Consider the following 18,311-nt stretch of genomic DNA (forward strand, 5'->3'; position numbering starts at 1 on the left):
AAAAGGCTCGTCATTGTTCAACACTCAACAGCAAATGCGGCTCATCCGCCATGTCGTCTAGTCTACAACCGCCGACTTATGCCACCAGACAGACCATTTGCCCCAGAAAGCAATAGAAAGCAAAGACTAAGCTCTTTTAGTACAAAATATTTTAATAAATATTACTTTCCAAAACAAAACAAAGACTTGCCAGGAACAACCTCCCCCAAAAAATACTTTAATTCTCAAGTTCTTTACACACTAAAGTGAAATGTACACATACTTTCTCTTAAATCATGATTTTCAGGGCAAACAAAAAAATAAATAAAGATGTTTACAGCCTTGTGGTCTCCGTCCAATCCAGAAAGGCTATGTGTCACATGACAGTTCTACAGTGTTCATATTGGATCTCCTCTCTTCAAGTATCTCAATGGCCGAGTTTGTTTTGCATGGCCCGGTGACCCGAGTTTACTCATTGAAGACCATTCCATTGGTCCTTAAGTGAAATCTCCACCCACCTGGGGCACCGGGCCACGCAAAACGAATTCCACCATTTATTAGAGTTCATTACCATATATGCAAAGTAATCACATACATCGAAAGTTTTTTTTTGTTTTACAAAGGATCCAAGGATATTTTTTCCTGTTCTTGACACTTGTTATGCTGTACATTCAAACATCAGGCTACCAAAAAAAAAAAAAGTTCCCTTAAAAGTATTTAATTGGCAAGCAATGTGTCTGCCACATTGCGTTGTTTCAAATGACCCTCCATGTTATTTTGTCCTTTCCCCTGCCATCCCATTTACATTTAAGTACTTACAAAAGAGTCCTGGCAAATATACCATAGAAATGGTTTCAAACAGACATCGTACATTTTTTGTTTGTTTGTTTGTTTTTTTGGTGTGGACAAAAATGCCCATCTAATTGTTCAAAAATAAACTATTCTTTCAAGAACACTTTTGGCATTTATGAAACAAAGTGAGGTTCAAAAGTATTTGGACAGTGAAACATTTTGTTGTTTTGGTTCTGTACTCTAGCACTTTAGATTTGAAATGATACAATGACTGAAGTTAAATTGTTGACAGTCGGCTTTAATTTGAGGCTATTTTTCATTGATTCGTGTGGATGCTACCATGACAACAGAAAATCATGAATAATGATAAATTATGAGTGAGAAAGTTGAGGCACATCTCACACCCGCCACAAAATACGCTATTCTCACGTTATTGAGAATGGTGAGAGGTTAGCATGTCTTGGGGTATGATCTTTGTGCCTCCAACTTTCTCACTCATCATTATTCACGATTTGTATGTAATCATGGTAGCGTCCACATGAATGTATAAGTGTTCAGAAACATCCTATCCATATTTACAATAAGTGACTCAAATGACATTGACGTTTAGTTAACCGAAACCACAACCCTGGCATTGCACGCGTCATACACATGGTACATTATTTACCATTCAATTGGGCAGCAAATCATCTGAAACAACAAACAGAATCGGCATCCAACAAGTTCGTAGAGTCACAAGCGTGATGTAGTCATTGCGTGCTAGGAATATGGGACTAAATACTCAACTTAATAACACACATCAGTGAATTTGTCCAAATGCTTTTGGTTCCTTGAAATGGGTAGATCACGCAGAAAAAAGGTCATTTAAAAACAAAAAGAGTTCATACGATATGTACGAAAATACCCTCAAAGTAAAGTTGACCGTCTGCACTTTAACCTCAGTCATGGTATAATTTCAAATCCAAATTACTGTAGTACAGAGCCAAAACAACAACAAAAATGGTCAATGTCTGTATATATATTGGACCTGACTGTATATATTGAAACAATATTTTCAAAAATAAGGAAGTTGTAAGCTTACAAAGCTGTCAAAACTTCAAATCTAAACAATGCATATAAATAAAAGGAATGATATTAAGGCTCTTGATTATTAAGTTAATAAATCAAATATACACAATGATTAATAAAAAAAAAATATTTACAGACCTATACATCATTCTACATTTGACACAAATTCTTCATATCGGCAGCAACTGCTGACAGACTCAACCTGCTTGAAACAAAAATAAATAACGTTTTGATAGTTGCTGTGGTATGGTGATGCGGAAGCGCGTACAAATACAAAACCCGTTACGAGGCTAAACCCACATTAATATTAAATTGTACACTTCGTATGACTACTGGGTAAAAGCCTGTAAAAAGCCTTCGACAGCAGCTTACCGAACAACATAGAGATGTTCTTACACGTACATTTACAGAAGTGCCACCTTGAAGTTAACTGGTTTAAAAAATAAAAAAAACGCAAACGCAAGCACCCGGAAATCCAGCCAAACCACAGTCAACCGTTATTGCCAGTGTGAGCCAGCTTGTCGAAACATAAATTAAACATATGGAAATTTGTCTTCTTTGTGAAGGGTAAATCACAACTTTTTGATTCAAAAATATGACAACAGTATCAACAACTTTGTGGAGCGCCCCTCAGTTGACCTTCCAACGATGAGAAACCAGTTGAAGTGGTCAGGCCAAGGTCACCAAGCTGTGCGCTATACAATGAATTCCATTCGGTTTAAGCTCTGTGCCGACTCCAAGTCTCTGTTGTCCTGTTTGTTAATCCAGTTGGGGTGTTTGCCGGCCGTGCTGAGCGGCTGTGGGCTCCGCTCCTCCCGGTCCACTAGCGTATATGGCGTCTGCCTTGGGAACCTAGCCTTCTGAAACCTCTTCTCAGACTCCTCGTCATCCGAATGGTGGCTACCCACGTCGGAGTTGTTTGTTCTAATTTTGCCGTTGATAAGAGAGTTCTTGTCCTCGTAGTGATAGTGGTGGTGGCTGGGGTGTTCTTTAACTGGGGGTAGGCCATTGGTCAGACCGTGTTTATCGATGGGGTTCTTGATCTGGTTGAGCTGCTCGCGCACGTTGTTGACTGCGTTGTTGGTGTCTTCGGCGGTCGTCGCCGGGGACGACAACTGGGTGTTGACACCCGTGTGGGTGCTGGGCTTTCGCCGCTTGAGGCACCAGATAAACGCAGAGGCCACAGCCAGGAGCCAGATGACGATGACTACAGACACCAGCAGGGGGACCAGGTAGTCTGCTGGAAGGAGAAAGGGAGGGAAGGTGTTAGTTATCAAAAGACTAGAACAAAGGAGGGAGACACAGATATCGAGAACTATAGTTTAAGCAGAAGTTGACAGCAGCAGAAATATGATCTTCTCCCTCTTCCAATTAACAATTTTGAACTGCAAAATACTTCAACCAGGGTTTCTGGAAAACATGGGAAATGTTCAGGAATTTTTCAAACCTAGGTACATAAAACCATCCCACTACTAGTGAAGGTCAATGTCCTTGCAGAAACAAAAAATGGCTGCCTGTGCCCTGACCATTGGGGTTGTGGCTCTGCCTCCTCTGGACGCGGACCTCGATGATGGCTGTGATGATGGTGCCGTTGCCGTTTCGCTTGCTGACCAGGTCTATGAACTTGTCCGTGATCTCCTTGATAGGGGCCTTGCCTCTTCTGGGGTCCTCCGTCGACTAAAAAAATAAGAACTAATTGAGTTAAGTCTTCGTACAAGAAACTTGTAACTTCCATATATCGCATTTGAAAGAATATTGCGTATATTGTGAGAAACAGGACAAATTAATCCGTATGCTAATGTAGTTATTCTTAGGGTAAGACTGTCTGCTAAATGACTAATGTTTCATTTGCTTGTTCTTGACAATTATGGAATTGAGGGCAAAAAAAATTGCCACGCGGTACTTACAATGGCTACATGGATCTCGTTGTTGGCTGTGGCCGATGGCTCGCATGTCATGGACACCGAGTACTCCGACGAGAGGTTCCTCACCACATACAGACTCCTCAGCTTGCTGCAGATGTTCTCAACAGTCAAGCCCTGCCACACACAGAGGTCAAAAAGTTCAATGTATAAGTTCACAAGTATTAAAGTATCAGCATCACAGTTAATCTGCATACTGCTCCTAGTCTTACAAAGGAATATGAAATGCTGCCAAACTGGATGTGACAATGGTTTTGCCATTGGTTAAATTGACTTCCTAGTTTAAGTTTGAATAAATGTTTTTATGATGTGGCTTGTGCCAACTCACCTGTGGCATGGTGTCCTTGTTGAAGGTGAAAGTGACGTTGGCACAGTTGCTCTCGGGGTGGCACTTTGCGTGGGGCTTGGGACTGTGGGAGGCCGACCAGCACTCGCCCTGGCTGGGGCATGGCTTGACAAAACAGAACTCGTCCCGGACGGGCACACACATCTGACCGACCGGGCACTCGCCACCGCTGGGGCTTTTACTGTGGACCCGGCAGGATTTGGGACCGCACCAGATCTGGAGGGGGACAGGAATGTGGTCAACTGTGGTCAGTGGCGGTGATCATTTGTGGTCATTCAATGCATAGCTGGCTCACATCACTATGGGGATTGAATGTGGTACAAACAAAACAAAAAAAGCCAGCTTGTCGTAAAACCTGTGGTTTCGTACCATTGTACAGGTGACCTTCCCATTGTGGCACTGGCAGGTGTTGCAATCGTCGTCCCATTTGGCCCCGTCCACGGCCACCAGACCGTTGACAACACAGGGTCTCCCAGTAACTGCAACGCAGGAGGGGGCGAGTTTAGTCTCATCAAGATTGAACCTTAACATTTGCTATAGATGCCCAAAATCCTAGATGTACTGTATTTTATTCCGGTTGACTGTTTACACCTACATTGACTCTTGTTAAGACTTAGGTTATTGTGATGTCAATAAAGCTATTGTACCGTGCACTTATACATCGTTGATCTGATGTCCCGTTTATAGTTAGGTAAACACCACCTAAAGAGCTATAGCACACGGAACAAAAATTCCACCTACGTTTCCAACTAAAATACAGTCCATTGTCATGGCAAAATCCAACAGGGATAATTACACTGCTGATCATGATGGGAAATGTATTTATTGAAGCCAGTATGAGCCGCCAAAGGAACACATGGAGGGTATAGGTCTTACCTTCTTGGCATCTGGGGCCGGCCCTCCCTGGCGGACACAGGCAGCGGTAGCCGTTGATCTCGTCTACGCAGGTAGAGCCGAATGCGCAAGGCGACGACTGGCACTCGTTGATGTCTGAGGGGACCAGATTGGCAACTGTTAGGGTACTACTCTATTTCTGTCACTTCAATCTATATGCATCAGTCCATCTAGCCTACTGACTAACAGACAGTGATTACAAGTCAGACTTCCAAATGAAACACCATACGTCTTGGGAACCATTTTCCTTAGACTGGTATTTTCCCCCAGAGCCACAGACCAAACTGTGCCAATTACAAAGTAGTATAACTTCATAACCAAAAAAAACAAACATTTGAAGATCAAATACCTTCAAACTCTACCCTAGTTTCATTCCTAGTTAACAGTTGGACTAACTCTGGGTGGTCAAGTTATCATTGGGAATGAGTGCAGGTGATCAACTTCTCCATCTGAGCTCTCTTTAACTGGATCAAAGGGCTAACCGCAGCGTGAACTGCCTCACCCTCCATTGTGTTGTCCTACAAGCACCACCAAATCCAAAAGACAAACCTGATTTAGCCCCGACTTAACTGACTTTTGTCACAGCTTAAGAATAGTAAGGGGGGGTGGGGGGGGGAGAGGAACGCAAAGGGTTAACACTCACTAATCCTGCAGTCTGGTCCTGCGAATCCTGCGGCACACTCACACCGGTACCAGTTATCGCCGTCCACACAGGTTCCACTGTTATAGCTGCAGAGATAAGGATAGAGACAGAGGTCAGGGGTCATAGCTCTTAACCAATAAGAATTGACTAAATGGGTAGGAAATATAATTCCATGTCTTAGAAAATATCTAAATAAGCATCACTCAGAATTCCCTCTGCATTAAATGATTTCACCACAAAAATAGTTTAACAGATACATTTATATTATTCTTAAAAATGGCGTTGGGTAGAAGAGGAAGTGGAACAAGGTCTGATTGTGAAGACTTGAGCAAACAGGGTTACGTGAGTTGTTTGTGGCTCTTTTGTTGACGCTGAGTGTATACGAGAGTGTGTGTGTGTGTGTTATCAGCAACAGGACATTCCTGAGGGCAGATATGTTTACTGGGTCTAACTTGGCTTGGGATTGACTTACCAAGGGTGGGGATTGCAGTCGTTGGAATCTGTAAAATGAGAATTATAAGAAAGTTGGGTTAGACACAGTAGAGGTTGACTGATTTATATATATATATTAAAAAAAAAAAAAAAAAAAATTGGGGCAATTAATTAGGGACGATTTCAAGTTCATATAACAAATATCTGTAAATCGGCCTTTTTGGACGATTACATTGCAATCCACGAGGAGACTGCGTGGCAGGCTGACCACCTGTTACGCGAGTGCAGCATCAGAAGGACCTTGTGGCTGCAAGGAGCCAAGGTAAGTTGCTCGCTAGCTTTAAACTTATCTTAGAAAAAACAAATCAATCAATCACCAGTTAACTACACACGGTTGACGATATTACGAGGTTAACTTGTTTTGCGGTGCCTGTTAAATCATCGAATCACAGCCTACTTCAACTTCACCAAACGGGTGATGATGTAACAAAAGGGAAGTCGCGGAAAAAGCACAAACGTTGCACTAATGTACCTAACCATCAATGCCTTTCTTAAAATCAATACACAAGTATATATTGTTTTTACCTGTATATGTAGTTAAAAGAAATTTGTGTTAGCAGGCAATATTAACTAGGGAAATTGTGTCACTTCTCTTGCGTTCAGCGCAAGCAGAGTCAGGGTATATGCAGCAGTTTGGGCTTGCTGGCTCAATGCGAACTGTGTAACGACCGTAATTAATTTGCCAGAATTTTATATAATTATGACATAACATTGAAGGTTGTGCAATGTAACAGCAATATTTAGACTTAGGGTTGCCACGCGTTTGATAAAATATGGAACAATTCCGTATTTCACTGAAAGAATAAACATTTGATTTTCGAAATGATAGTTTCCAGCTTTGACCATATTAATGACCAAAGGCTCGTATTTCTGTGTGTTTATTATATTATAATTAAGTCTATGATTTAATAGAGCAGTCTGAGCGGTGGTAGGCAGCAGCAGGCTCGTAAGCATTCATTCAAACAGCACTTTACTGCGTTTGCCAGCAGCTCTTAGCAATGCTTGCGGCACAGAGCTGTTTATGACTTCAAGCCTATCAACAACTCCCGAGATTAGGCTGGCAATACCAAAGTGCCTATAAGAACATCCAATAGTCAAAGGTGTATGACATATAAATGGTAGAGAGAGAAATAGTCCTATAATGCCTGTAATAACTACAACCTAAAACTTCTTAACTGGGCATATTGAAGATTCATGTTAAAAGGAACCACCAGCTTTCATGTGTTCTCATGTTCTGAGCAAGGAACTTAAACGTTAGCTTTTTTACATGGCACATATTGCACTTTTACTTTCTTCTCCAACACTGTTTTTGCATTATTTAAACCAAATTGAACATGTTTCATTATTTACTTGAGGCTAAATTGATTTTATTTATGCATTATATTAAGTGTTCATTGTTCATTCAGTATTGTTGCAGTTGTAATTGTCATTATTACAAATATATATTATTTAAAAAATATATATAAGTCGGCCGATTAATCGATATCGTCTTTTTTTGGTCCTCCAATAATCGGTATCGAAAAATGATAATCGCTCGACCTCTAACACAGTGAATGTTTGAATACTAACTCATGATGAGCGTGTGGCTAGCTGAGAGGCCACATATACCATTCATCTAAGAAATAAAGTATATAAAAAGTTTCCTATTGTTAAGATTTAGCTAGATACATTCTTTACATAATGGACGAAGGCCAAACTGCACTCATCTACTATGGCAGATTAAAATGTAGTGCAACTGAATATTACACTATCAAGTTGTTATGAACAACTAATAGGTGCAAAAAAACTACAATTCTCTACGAAAGATGTATTACCTACCCCAGTCACTGGGACAAGGGAGGCCACACTCTGGGATCACTCACTTTGGTTGCAGGTCAGGCCCTCCCAGCCATCTTTGCAGACACAGGTGAAAGAGTCTCCACTGACCACACAGGTGCCTCCGTTCTCACAAGGGCTAGGCAGACAGCTGCTGTTCTTAGCTGGAGAAGCAAACACAACCTTTAGCCAACATGCTAGCTAGCTGGAAAATGCTACAGAGCTAGCTGCAATAATTTAGCACGGCTGGCTATGCGACATACCTATATTACAGGTGGCACCCTCCCATCCGGCGGCACACATGCATTTGAAGGTGTCCCCTTCATCGTAGCACGTCCCGCCATTGTTGCATGTAGCCTCGTCACACTGGCTCTCCCCTGGAAGCAAAAAAAGACTACATGTTAGCAACTGTTCATAGTCAATGTCAGGAAACCATTAGGCCCTAACACATACCTGCATATATAGGTTTAATTTATGCACATAAACACACCCTTTCGAACACGTACAAGCATGCACACATGCTTACGTCACACTTCACATGGCCGCCCCAGGGCGAAAAAAAAAAAAAAGAGATACTGTAGTAAGGGGGGCTTACTTGAGTGACATGTCTTGCCCTTCCATCCGTTCTTACACTCACAGAAGAAGTCGTTCACCAGGTCCCGGCACGTGCCGCGGTTGCGACAGGGGTTGGTGTTGCAGTCGTCAATGTCTGAGGAGACAAGACAGAGACAAACATGAAATGACAAAACTAAAAACTGCCTGTTTGGCATCTTCACGGAGAAAGAAAAACACGCAGAGATTTTTCTGCCATTTTAATCCTTGTCGGGCTGCCTAAACGCTGTTTTTTGTTTTGTTTTTCAGGTCGCAAAAGTCAAATTTTCAGAATGGAAAAACACTAAGTGTAAAATTCAATGACTACATCTGGTTTTAAAGTATGTATAAAAGATAATGGACCTATATATTTTTTTTCATAACGTGATCTTTGTTAGTTCTCAAATCACCAAAATAAAAGCTAGACAGTCAGGGAGAATAGAACATTATTTGGGGAATTAACTTAGCGGTATTCATTTTCTTATTATGTTTGAGCAAAAGAACACCGTATTATCCATGGCAAAATGCATAGAATTGCCAGAAACTAGCTTTAAAACATTCTCTCAACTGTATGGCAAAAATGTTATAATTTCAAGAAATTAGCTTTAAAACTACAAAAAAAAGAATCTCAGCTCCATGGAGAAATGTGTAGAATTGCAGCAAATTAGCTTAAAATTCTAAAATGCCTCTACAATTTTCTCTAAAATGTAGCCGCTCATTGCCACCCCCGAACACCTAAGCCTTTTTTTAGAACCAGAAAAGTTTCAATATGGGCCTAATGATCATCCATATCCCCTGTCACTTGAAGGCTTGAAACAAGCGGGATTATTTGGTAGCACTTTGTGTGTTGCCTATGCATTAGGAATGCAATATAGAAGTGTTATGTATAGCCTACCAGACGTTATAATGTTGATAACAAGTCTTCAATATTAAAAAGCCAGACAGATAAAGAAGTCAATGCACTGTTCCACCTGCATGTAATGCATAAGCACACGTCTAGTATACTTGTGTACCACTGTATGAATACTTTGGTAATAATACAAACCAAAGAACCATGAGCTTTTATGAACACCTGTACTACGTTGTGGGGTGATTGTAGGCAACTTGTATATAACTTCAATAACAATGTATTATCCACCGGTGGGTCAAAGAAAGTGAAATCCATTATTCATATAAACAAATATGACTACATAACAGTATTGTGTGGTGAGAAGAAAATTAAACTTACTGTTGTCGCAGTTGGGTCCCTCCCAACCCTCGGCACAGATGCACTGGTACAGGCTGACTTTGTCAATACACGTTCCCCCGTTCTGACACGGGCCGCTTTCACAGTCATTTATATCTGAGAGTGTGTGAAAGAAAGAGGATAAATAAGCAAAAGACTGAGGAATATGCACAATATCAAGCCATGCAATCAAGGCGTGCACCATGAAATCCCTTCAAGGACTTATTTACCATTTCTCTAGAGTTTCTTAGAACAAGTGAACAACTCACATTGTTTCCACATTACACATCCAACGGAGGCCTTGCGGTTTCCCTAGTGCCCCATTTACTTTGACTGTCGTCTCCGGTCAAGTAACCTCCCACCAAAAGCCCTTCCCAAAACTCCCTCTTCTGTCACCCAAAACCACAACAGAGAGCTTGGTGTTGGGTGTGTGAGTGCGTGGGAGAGACAAGGCCAGGCAAGAACAGGCAGACTTCCTGGCTTAAGAAAATGAGAGTTAGGGGTGGGGAGGCATGGAACCCCCCTCATTTAACAACTTCCCCACCCCCTGACAGGCTAGCGAAGGCTGGACAGGGTCATTAATCAAGGCCTGTGTCTGAGAGACAGCATAGGCCTCGCCTGGGGCCTCCAGTCCTCCATTAGAGCTGATAACCCAGTGACTGGCAGGGCCAGGTCTAGCCCGCCTGACCTCTCTGGGCTAGGGAGCTGGCAGCTAAAACGGCCATCCATCAAACAGGGAGCTAATAATTAATTGTCAAGGGGGGGGTCAACACTCCCCTGAAAGAAGTGTTGGTGAGAACAAAGTCGCCAGGTTTGGAGGGAGCGAGAGCACGCTTTGAACCCAAGGATGCGTGTGTAGTGACAGAGAGAGATCTTGTCAAGCGCCAGGAACAATCGTTATAACGGGGAGGGAGATTCTTGTGGTGTACTTGTGGTCGGAACGAAGCAGGGTTTTTAAAGAAGATCCGCTTCTCAAGAAGGGCCCATCCTGTCCTCTACCACCCCTGCAATACCATTCTCACTCCATGCTCTGCCCTATCCTCCTCATAATTCTGCCACATTCTCTCTTCTATCCATGCCTCCACCACACCCCCACTTGATCCCTTAATTCACACATTAGCCATCCACCTCCCTAGCCATCCTCCAGTCAGCCATTCATCCACCATTCTTCACCCCTTGGAACTGGGGGAGTCACTTACTCTCATGGCAGTATGTCCCAGTGAAGCCCTCCTGGCACTCGCAGCTGAACTGGCCCCCAGCCTGGCTCCGGCAGCGCCCGTGGGGCCCGCACACATTGGACGAAATCAGACGCGTGCCCCCAGGGGTGCTGTTGGATGCCACGGAAACCGTGCAGCTGTCAATCACTGAGGGAGAGAGGGCGAGGTCAGGACAGTGTGCATATATGGCCATCACAAATGTTGATATGTATTGCACAGAAGTGACATTACCACACATCGTATAAATCTTCACAAGCGCGTTGGGTGCTAAAGCTTCTCATAAATAAATATTCAACACATGCCAAAGTCCTCCTAATTTCTTCAATCTGTGGTGTGTGTTTAGATAAAAGCAGCCCAACTAAATACAAGCGTATAAACCCTTATCGGACTGTCGTATTTACTCTCAAAAATGCGCGCGAGCACACACACACACACACACAGAGAGAGAAAATGAAGGGGGTCTATCGTGTTTTTAGCAGGAGGAACACACAGAGCACTTCCGTTTGCCAGATTTTTCTGGGGCGTTCTGGAGAGACAAACACAGTCTAGGAGGAATAATGTAAGAAGCAGAGGCCATTTGTCAGAAGGAGGAGTGGGCGTGGGTGGTTCTTAAAGGGAGTGTCTTGTCAAAAAAAAGTAGTCTGGCAGCAGTAGCGGCTCGAAAACATGAAACCAAATCTCAACTCTTCCCATGGTAACGAGGCCCTGGGGGACTGGCGGAGAACGGGTTTGTGCCGCGCGAGCTTGCTAACCTTAGGTCTTCACACACTGGTGTGACACACACCCAGCACAATGGCCTCAAGTTAGCGGATTAGATTACAGGCTCTGCAGGTTAAAAAGCCCCCACACTCAGATTTACAGTAAAAAAAAAAAAAGCAAAGGGAGATGAGTGACCTAAATTTGTTTGGGTTAGCCTTCATTAGCATTAGCCAAGCTAGCCGAAACTGGCTAGGCTAACACTGAAAACCAACAGACTTTTACAGCATGGTAAAGACTGCACAAGGCTGAACCAAAAAGCAAATATGAACCTTTGCAGGGTGTGGTACGACAGTGGTCCTTCAAATGGGAACAGTTCTTGCCCTCGTAGTCTTCGGGACATTTGCAGAAGTAGTCGGTAGCCAGGTTGAAACACTGGGCCCCGTTTTGACATGGGTTCGGCATGCAGTAGTCGATATCCAGCTGAGAAGGCAAGAACAAAAACAGAGAACGGTTTAGACATAAGCCATGTAAAATAATACCTGCCATTTTACCTTTTCCATAATAACCCATTGTCGACTTCACCACGGAAACCTGCTAAAGACCCATAAACAAACGCTTAGCGGTGGGGAGTTGGAGGAGGCGGGAAAAGAGAAGACAGACTTAGCCCAGACGGAAGGTTCACAAGTGTTAACAAGCGCGACAAAGCTTCGGTTTTGAGTTACAAAGAGAAACGATTGCAGAGAGAAACGCAGGTGCGACTACAGTGGGGTGGATGGAAGGGTGGCACAAAAAAAACTATTGAAGAGGATATCAATGAAAACAGATCATGGTGAGAAGATTCACGCAGGAGAGAGGGAGGTAGTCAAGGAAAGTTGGCCCTAACCACAGATCTATGATCAGCTTATGCTACCTCCAATCCTAACCATAAACCATTAGAAGGATGCAGCAATATCTGCTCCTGGATCAGTGTTATGGTTTGAGGTGACTTGAACCAACTCTGGGTAGGCTCTGGGCACAGTGAGGGGGTGTGGTGCCAATCTCTGCTCACCTGACAGAAGTTGCCAGAGAAACCGGGCAGGCACAGGCACTGGAAGCCGTTGACGTCGTCCTTGCAACGGCCGCCGTTCAGGCATGGGCCACTGGCACACTCATCTACGTCCTTCTCGCAGTGCTCGCCGCTGAAGCCCGACGGACAAACGCAGCGGTACCCGTTCACCATGTCCTAGGGAGGGGAGGAAAACGAAAAGAAAAAAAATTAAAAAAAGAGAAAACAGGGTGTTGTGGGTGAGTGTGTGAGGTACGGAACGGGGCGGTAAGGAAAATAAGCCATTGTGAAAGGGTTGGAAAATAATGAAGACATTTCTTTTTCCTGGCAGGGGACGAGAATGTTTATGGTAATCTGATCTATTGTAGTCATGAAGACCTTCCGGCTATTCCCTCCCTCCCATTCTCCACAAGCATTCATGTCTTCTGCCCCGCTCTTTGTTAGCATTGCCCGAGCAACTCTGTCATGTCTGTGTTCTGAAAGCATGTCTCAGCAGTTTGCCATTTTTAAACCTTCCATAAAGGGAAAAAGGGGGAGAAAGAGGGGAAGGGGGGGAGAGAAAGCAGCCAAAAACAACTCCAATATGCCAGGAAGTATCCGAAATATGTCAATCGACCAGGACCGGTACATTCCAGAAAAATAAGAACAGATGTGTCCCAAATGGCACCCTATTCCCCATGATAGGCTTCTGGTCAAAAGTAGTGCACTATATAGGGAATAGGATGCCATTTGGGAGAAACCCAATCAACCTACCTTGCAGGTTCCCCCATTTTGACACTGGTCCTGGCAGTCATTAATATCTGTGGAAACAATTTGTAACAATCAAATAAAAATAAACAAACGTATACAATTGTCAAGATTTCCCACAAGCTTTCCTCAAGATAAGCCTTGTTCGAGAATGGGTGGGGGGGGTGCGATTCATGCGCGGCCTCGGTGCGCTAGGGATTCACGCGATTGTTTGAGCGCCCATGTTATTTGGAAGTTATCGTCTGCCCGGCTGAGCAAGCAGACACTGACTCGAGATAAAAACGTGCATTATTATTTTGTATTTTTTTTTGTATTTGTTTTTTCTGTCGTCCAATTTCAGATAGACCACTCCAGAACTATTAGTCCAGGACCATTTAAAAAATAAATAAACACTGAGCCAGCCTCAGTCCTAGCCGTCATTGTCATAAACTCACTTCCAAAACTGGCCCTAGAACAGTCGTTTAAAGTTGCTACTGGCACTTGACGTGCCATTGCTTCATTTTAGAACAGGGGTGTGCAACTTTTGACTCTGGAGATTGAATGGCAGGGTGAGCAGGCTTTTGTTCTACCACAGGCACGAACACACTTTCAACTAGTCATGCTTTCAATTGCCAACCATGATTAGTTGAATTACCCATGTTAGTGCAGGGCTGGAACAAAATCCTGTTTCCCCTGCTGCTCCCTGGAACCAGACTTGCCCACCTCTGCATTAGAACAAGCGACAGGCCTTTTCATTGAGAAAAAAATAACTACAAAAACAAATGTACTCACTTGTGTCGCAGTTCTGGCCCATCCAACCAGGGAGGCACTCGCAGAAGTACCCTCCAATCAGGTTGCGGCAGGAGTTGGCATTCAGACAGGGGTCGCCTTCGCACTCATTGGCGTCTGAAACCCACAAAACATTTAATTCCTTCATTCCTCTTACAGGGCATTGGGCATGCAACTGCGAGGTGTCGGAAGCCATAGGAATAGAATTTAGAATCGTTTCCCCCGTCACCCACCCATTGACTTGGGGATGCCTATTCTAGGAATTCTATTTCTATGGTCTTTCCTGGTGGTCTGCATTCAAACCGCATCAGAGCCGGTCCCCATGGCAAAAGGCAATTGGGGACAAACACAAGATGTGCCAGGCGGGGTGAAGGGTAGTGGTTCAAGGCAGCAGTGAAGAGTTAGTGGCACCCATCCTCTTGCTCCTCACACTAAGGAGTGAGAAGGAGTGGGGGGGTAGTTGTTAGTGGAGGGTGAGAAGGAGTGGGGGGGGGGGTAGTTGTTAGTGGAGGGTGAAAAGGAGTGGGGGGGGGGGTAGTTGTTAGTGGAGGGTGAAAAGGAGTGGGGGGGGGTAGTTGTTAGTGGAGGGTGAAAAGGAGTGGGGGGGGGGTAGTTGTTAGTGGAGGGTGAAAAGGAGTGGGGGGGGGGGTAGTTGTTAGTGGAGGGTGAAAAGGAGTGGGGGGGGGTAGTTGTTAGTGGAGGGTGAAAAGGAGTGGGGGGGGGTAGTTGTTAGTGGAGGGTGAAAAGGAGTGGGGGGGGGGTAGTTGTTAGTGGAGGGTGAAAAGGAGTGGGGGGGGTAGTTGTTAGTGGAGGGTGAAAAGGAGTGGGGGGGGTAGTTGTTAGTGGAGGGTGAAAAGGAGTGGGGGGGGTAGTTGTTAGTGGAGGGTGAAAAGGAGTGGGGGGGGTAGTTGTTAGTGGAGGGTGAAAAGGAGTGGGGGGGGTAGTTGTTAGTGGAGGGTGAAAAGGAGTGGGGGGGTAGTTGCTAGTGGAGGGTGAAAAGGAGTGGGGGGGTAGTTGCTAGTGGAGGGTGAAAAGGAGTGGGGGGGGTAGTTGTTAGTGGAGGGTGAGAAGGAGTGGGGGGGTAGTTGCTAGTGGAGGGTGAGAAGGAGTGGGGGGGGGGTAGTTGCTAGTGGAGGGTGAGAAGGAGTGGGGGGGGTAGTTGCTAGTGGAGGGTGAGAAGGAGTGGGGGGGTAGTTGCTAGTGGAGGGTGAGAAGGAGTGGGGGGGTAGTTGCTAGTGGAGGGTGAGAAGGAGTGGGGGGGTAGTTGCTAGTGGAGGGTGAGAAGGAGTGGGGGGTAGTTGTTAGTGGAGAGTGAGAAGGAGTGGGGGGGTAGTTGTTAGTGGAGAGTGAGAAAGAGTGGGGGGGGGGTAGTTGTTTGTGGAGGGTGAGAAGGAGTGGGGGGTAGTTGTTAGTGGAGGGTGAGAAGGAGTGGGGGGTAGTTGTTAGTGGAGAGTGGGGGGTGGGGGGGTAGTTAGTGGAGGGTGAGAAGGAGTGGGGGGTGGGGGGATAGTTAGTGGAGGGTGAGAAGGAGTGGGGGGTGGGGGGATAGTTAGTGGAGGGTGAGAAGGAGTGGGGGGTGGGGGGATAGTTAGTGGAGGGTGAGAAGGAGTGGGGGGATAGTTATTGGAGGGTGAGAAGGAGTGGGGGGTGGGGGGATAGTTAGTGGAGGGTGAGAAGGAGTGGGGGGTGGGGGGATAGTTAGTGGAGGGTGAGAAGGAGTGGGGTGGGGGGGTAGTTGTTAGTGGATTAAGACAGAAGTGAAGAGTTAGTGGCACCCATCCTCTCACTCCTCATTCTAAGCACTTTAAAACACACTGCCATTCCTCAAGGGATGATCCCCCGGCTTAGGAAACCCCACATTATCCCTGCCCCCAGAGGATTCCCAAAAGCAGCCATGGAATGGAATGCCGAAGGAACTTTGCCCCATCCTGGCATGCCCGTTTTCAAATCTTCACACTAGAGCGCCACCAAAAGACAAGGGTGGTATGATGCATTTGCACTTAGAAGCTTACCTAATGTCAGTTTGGAGATTTCCCCCCCTAATGGTTAAGGTTCAGATTTGGAGAGTGTAAACTGGTCCTAGGTCTGTGTCCTAAGGAAATCCTCTAATTGTAGCAAGGTGGTTAGAAGTCGCCCTCAACCAGATCTAAGAAACTAACTTCAACCATTAGTGAGAGAAGAGATATTTGATCCTGTATCAGTGGGCCAAATAAAGTATATAATCTACCAACTCCGTAGTGGGCATAGAGATCAATACTCTCTCTATGGTTGTAGGATATATAGGTGGTAGTGGGATAGAGAAGGACTAGGTTGTTTACATTTACATTTAAGTCATTTAGTCAAGTCAGACTTTGCAACTTGGCCAAATAGTGACGACCGTATGATAAGAGGAGGTGCAGGGTGTTATGGGATAGAGGACTGACTGACCGATGAGGCAGGTCTTGCCGCTCCACTGGAAGGGACAGGTGCACTTGAAGCCGTTGACCTGGTCCTGGCAGGTGCCCCCGTGGCCACAGGGGTTGGGGAGACACTCGTCCACATCTGGGGGGGGACGACAAGTGTGTTACGACTACATGTGGAACGTCAAATCAAAAGTCCATGACTATGGCTAGGTCTCTAGCGCTTGAAAGGCTGATGGCGTCATAATGACACAAAACACATTTACGTTTTTAAAGTCATGTCCCTGCCGTCCTCGCCTATTCCTAAATAAGTCTATTTAAACACACTGCGGTTGTTCAAATCTTAACCCCTATCAATATCACAAACATAACTGGAGTTAGAACCAGTTTTAGGAGGGCATGTCATTCACCTATTCAATTTATAATCTCAAAAACGGTAACGGAGAAGTGTCAACACGGACAATTTCTTCCCGTCAGTCATTGGCGAACAAGTTGCTTGCAAAGAAAACAAGCCTGGTTGGCACCACGAACAAAGCGAGAATGGAGCTCCCCTCCCTCTGTGCAAAATAAGGCACCTGCACATCAGCAGTACTCTACAATGGTGCTGAAGAGTGAGTGTTGTCACACTTTACCAAGGCAAGAAATAACGTTTGTGTCATGAGCACCGTCGACAGGGACACAACGAGAAAACTATTATGAACTAATAGCGAACAAAGCTATTTCAACATAATACGCACCCAGTGGTGTACAATAAGTAAGTAAAACTACTTTGAAGTACTACTTGAATATTTTGGGGTTACCACTACATTCCTAAAGAAAATATGTACTTTTTACTCCCATACATTTTGAATGCTTAGCGGGACAGCAACATTGTCTAATTCACACATTTATCAAGAGAACATGTGGTCTTCCCTACTTCCTCGGATCTGGCGGTTTCACTAAACACAAATGCTTAGTTTGTGAATGATGTCAGTGTTGGATTGTTCCCCGGGCTTCCTCCCCAAAAAAGAATATCATGCCGTCTCGTTTGCTTAATAAGGAATTTGAAAGGATTTATAGCATTTACTTTTGATACTTAAGTATATTAAATATACTTTGAAACCTTAATAGAAAATTATTCAAGTATGACAAGTGGTATTTTTTCCACCACTGTACATGTCGTCATATATAGATCAACTTATACAATGGGTTTTTCCTTATGAGAAAATAACCCTAATGTTTTCTACTTTATTCTATAGGTTGTGGATTTTTTGGGATCAGATGGCACAGCTGTAAAGTGAAAGGAGGAACTCGCCGCTGGCCTGTCACTGTGTTCTACAACATGCTTGACTTGGCTGCCATCAACACGCACATGTTGTTTAAGCAGTGCATGAACCCCATGAGCAGGAGAGACTTCATCATGAGTCTAGCACACGGGCTAAATGAGAGACATACGAGGACCAAGGCAGCAGCAAAGATTCCACACAAGCAATTGCGCAAGCCGAGTAGAAACTGCCAGGTGGGCAGATGCACTCGCAACAAAACACACAAAACCTGTTTCAGCTGTAAGCGACTTGTTTGTGCGAAGTGTTGCAAGCTCCCAAAATGTGTGATGACTGTAAGAACAAGGGATGTGAACACCTAAATAAAGATCCAACTGATGTTTATGCAACTGAGATTTTCTTCAATT

The 18,311-nt window shown here is 44.5% G+C and overlaps 1 protein-coding gene across 1 annotated transcript in view; it reads right to left on the reverse strand.

The window, feature by feature from the left end:
• Positions 1-202: 202 nt before the first annotated feature.
• LOC120032844 (protein jagged-1b-like) overlaps positions 203-18,311 on the reverse strand; it is a 32,649-nt gene continuing 14,540 nt past the window's right edge. Inside the window, exons 9-26 of the mRNA XM_038979055.1 lie at positions 16,671-16,784; positions 14,247-14,360; positions 13,482-13,528; positions 12,732-12,905; positions 12,013-12,163; positions 10,967-11,131; positions 9,771-9,884; positions 8,547-8,660; positions 8,215-8,328; positions 7,999-8,115; positions 6,117-6,144; positions 5,645-5,730; positions 4,984-5,097; positions 4,477-4,586; positions 4,090-4,323; positions 3,747-3,878; positions 3,366-3,516; positions 203-3,079 (exon numbers count right to left, since the gene is read on the reverse strand). Of these exons, the coding sequence (XP_038834983.1) occupies positions 2,535-3,079; positions 3,366-3,516; positions 3,747-3,878; positions 4,090-4,323; positions 4,477-4,586; positions 4,984-5,097; positions 5,645-5,730; positions 6,117-6,144; positions 7,999-8,115; positions 8,215-8,328; positions 8,547-8,660; positions 9,771-9,884; positions 10,967-11,131; positions 12,013-12,163; positions 12,732-12,905; positions 13,482-13,528; positions 14,247-14,360; positions 16,671-16,784 (2,624 nt within the window). The 3' untranslated portion in view covers positions 203-2,534. The remainder of the gene's footprint in view (positions 3,080-3,365; positions 3,517-3,746; positions 3,879-4,089; positions 4,324-4,476; positions 4,587-4,983; positions 5,098-5,644; positions 5,731-6,116; positions 6,145-7,998; positions 8,116-8,214; positions 8,329-8,546; positions 8,661-9,770; positions 9,885-10,966; positions 11,132-12,012; positions 12,164-12,731; positions 12,906-13,481; positions 13,529-14,246; positions 14,361-16,670; positions 16,785-18,311) is intronic.

This window comes from Salvelinus namaycush, chromosome 39, assembly GCF_016432855.1.
Source record: "Salvelinus namaycush isolate Seneca chromosome 39, SaNama_1.0, whole genome shotgun sequence".
Taxonomy (NCBI): domain Eukaryota; kingdom Metazoa; phylum Chordata; class Actinopteri; order Salmoniformes; family Salmonidae; genus Salvelinus; species Salvelinus namaycush.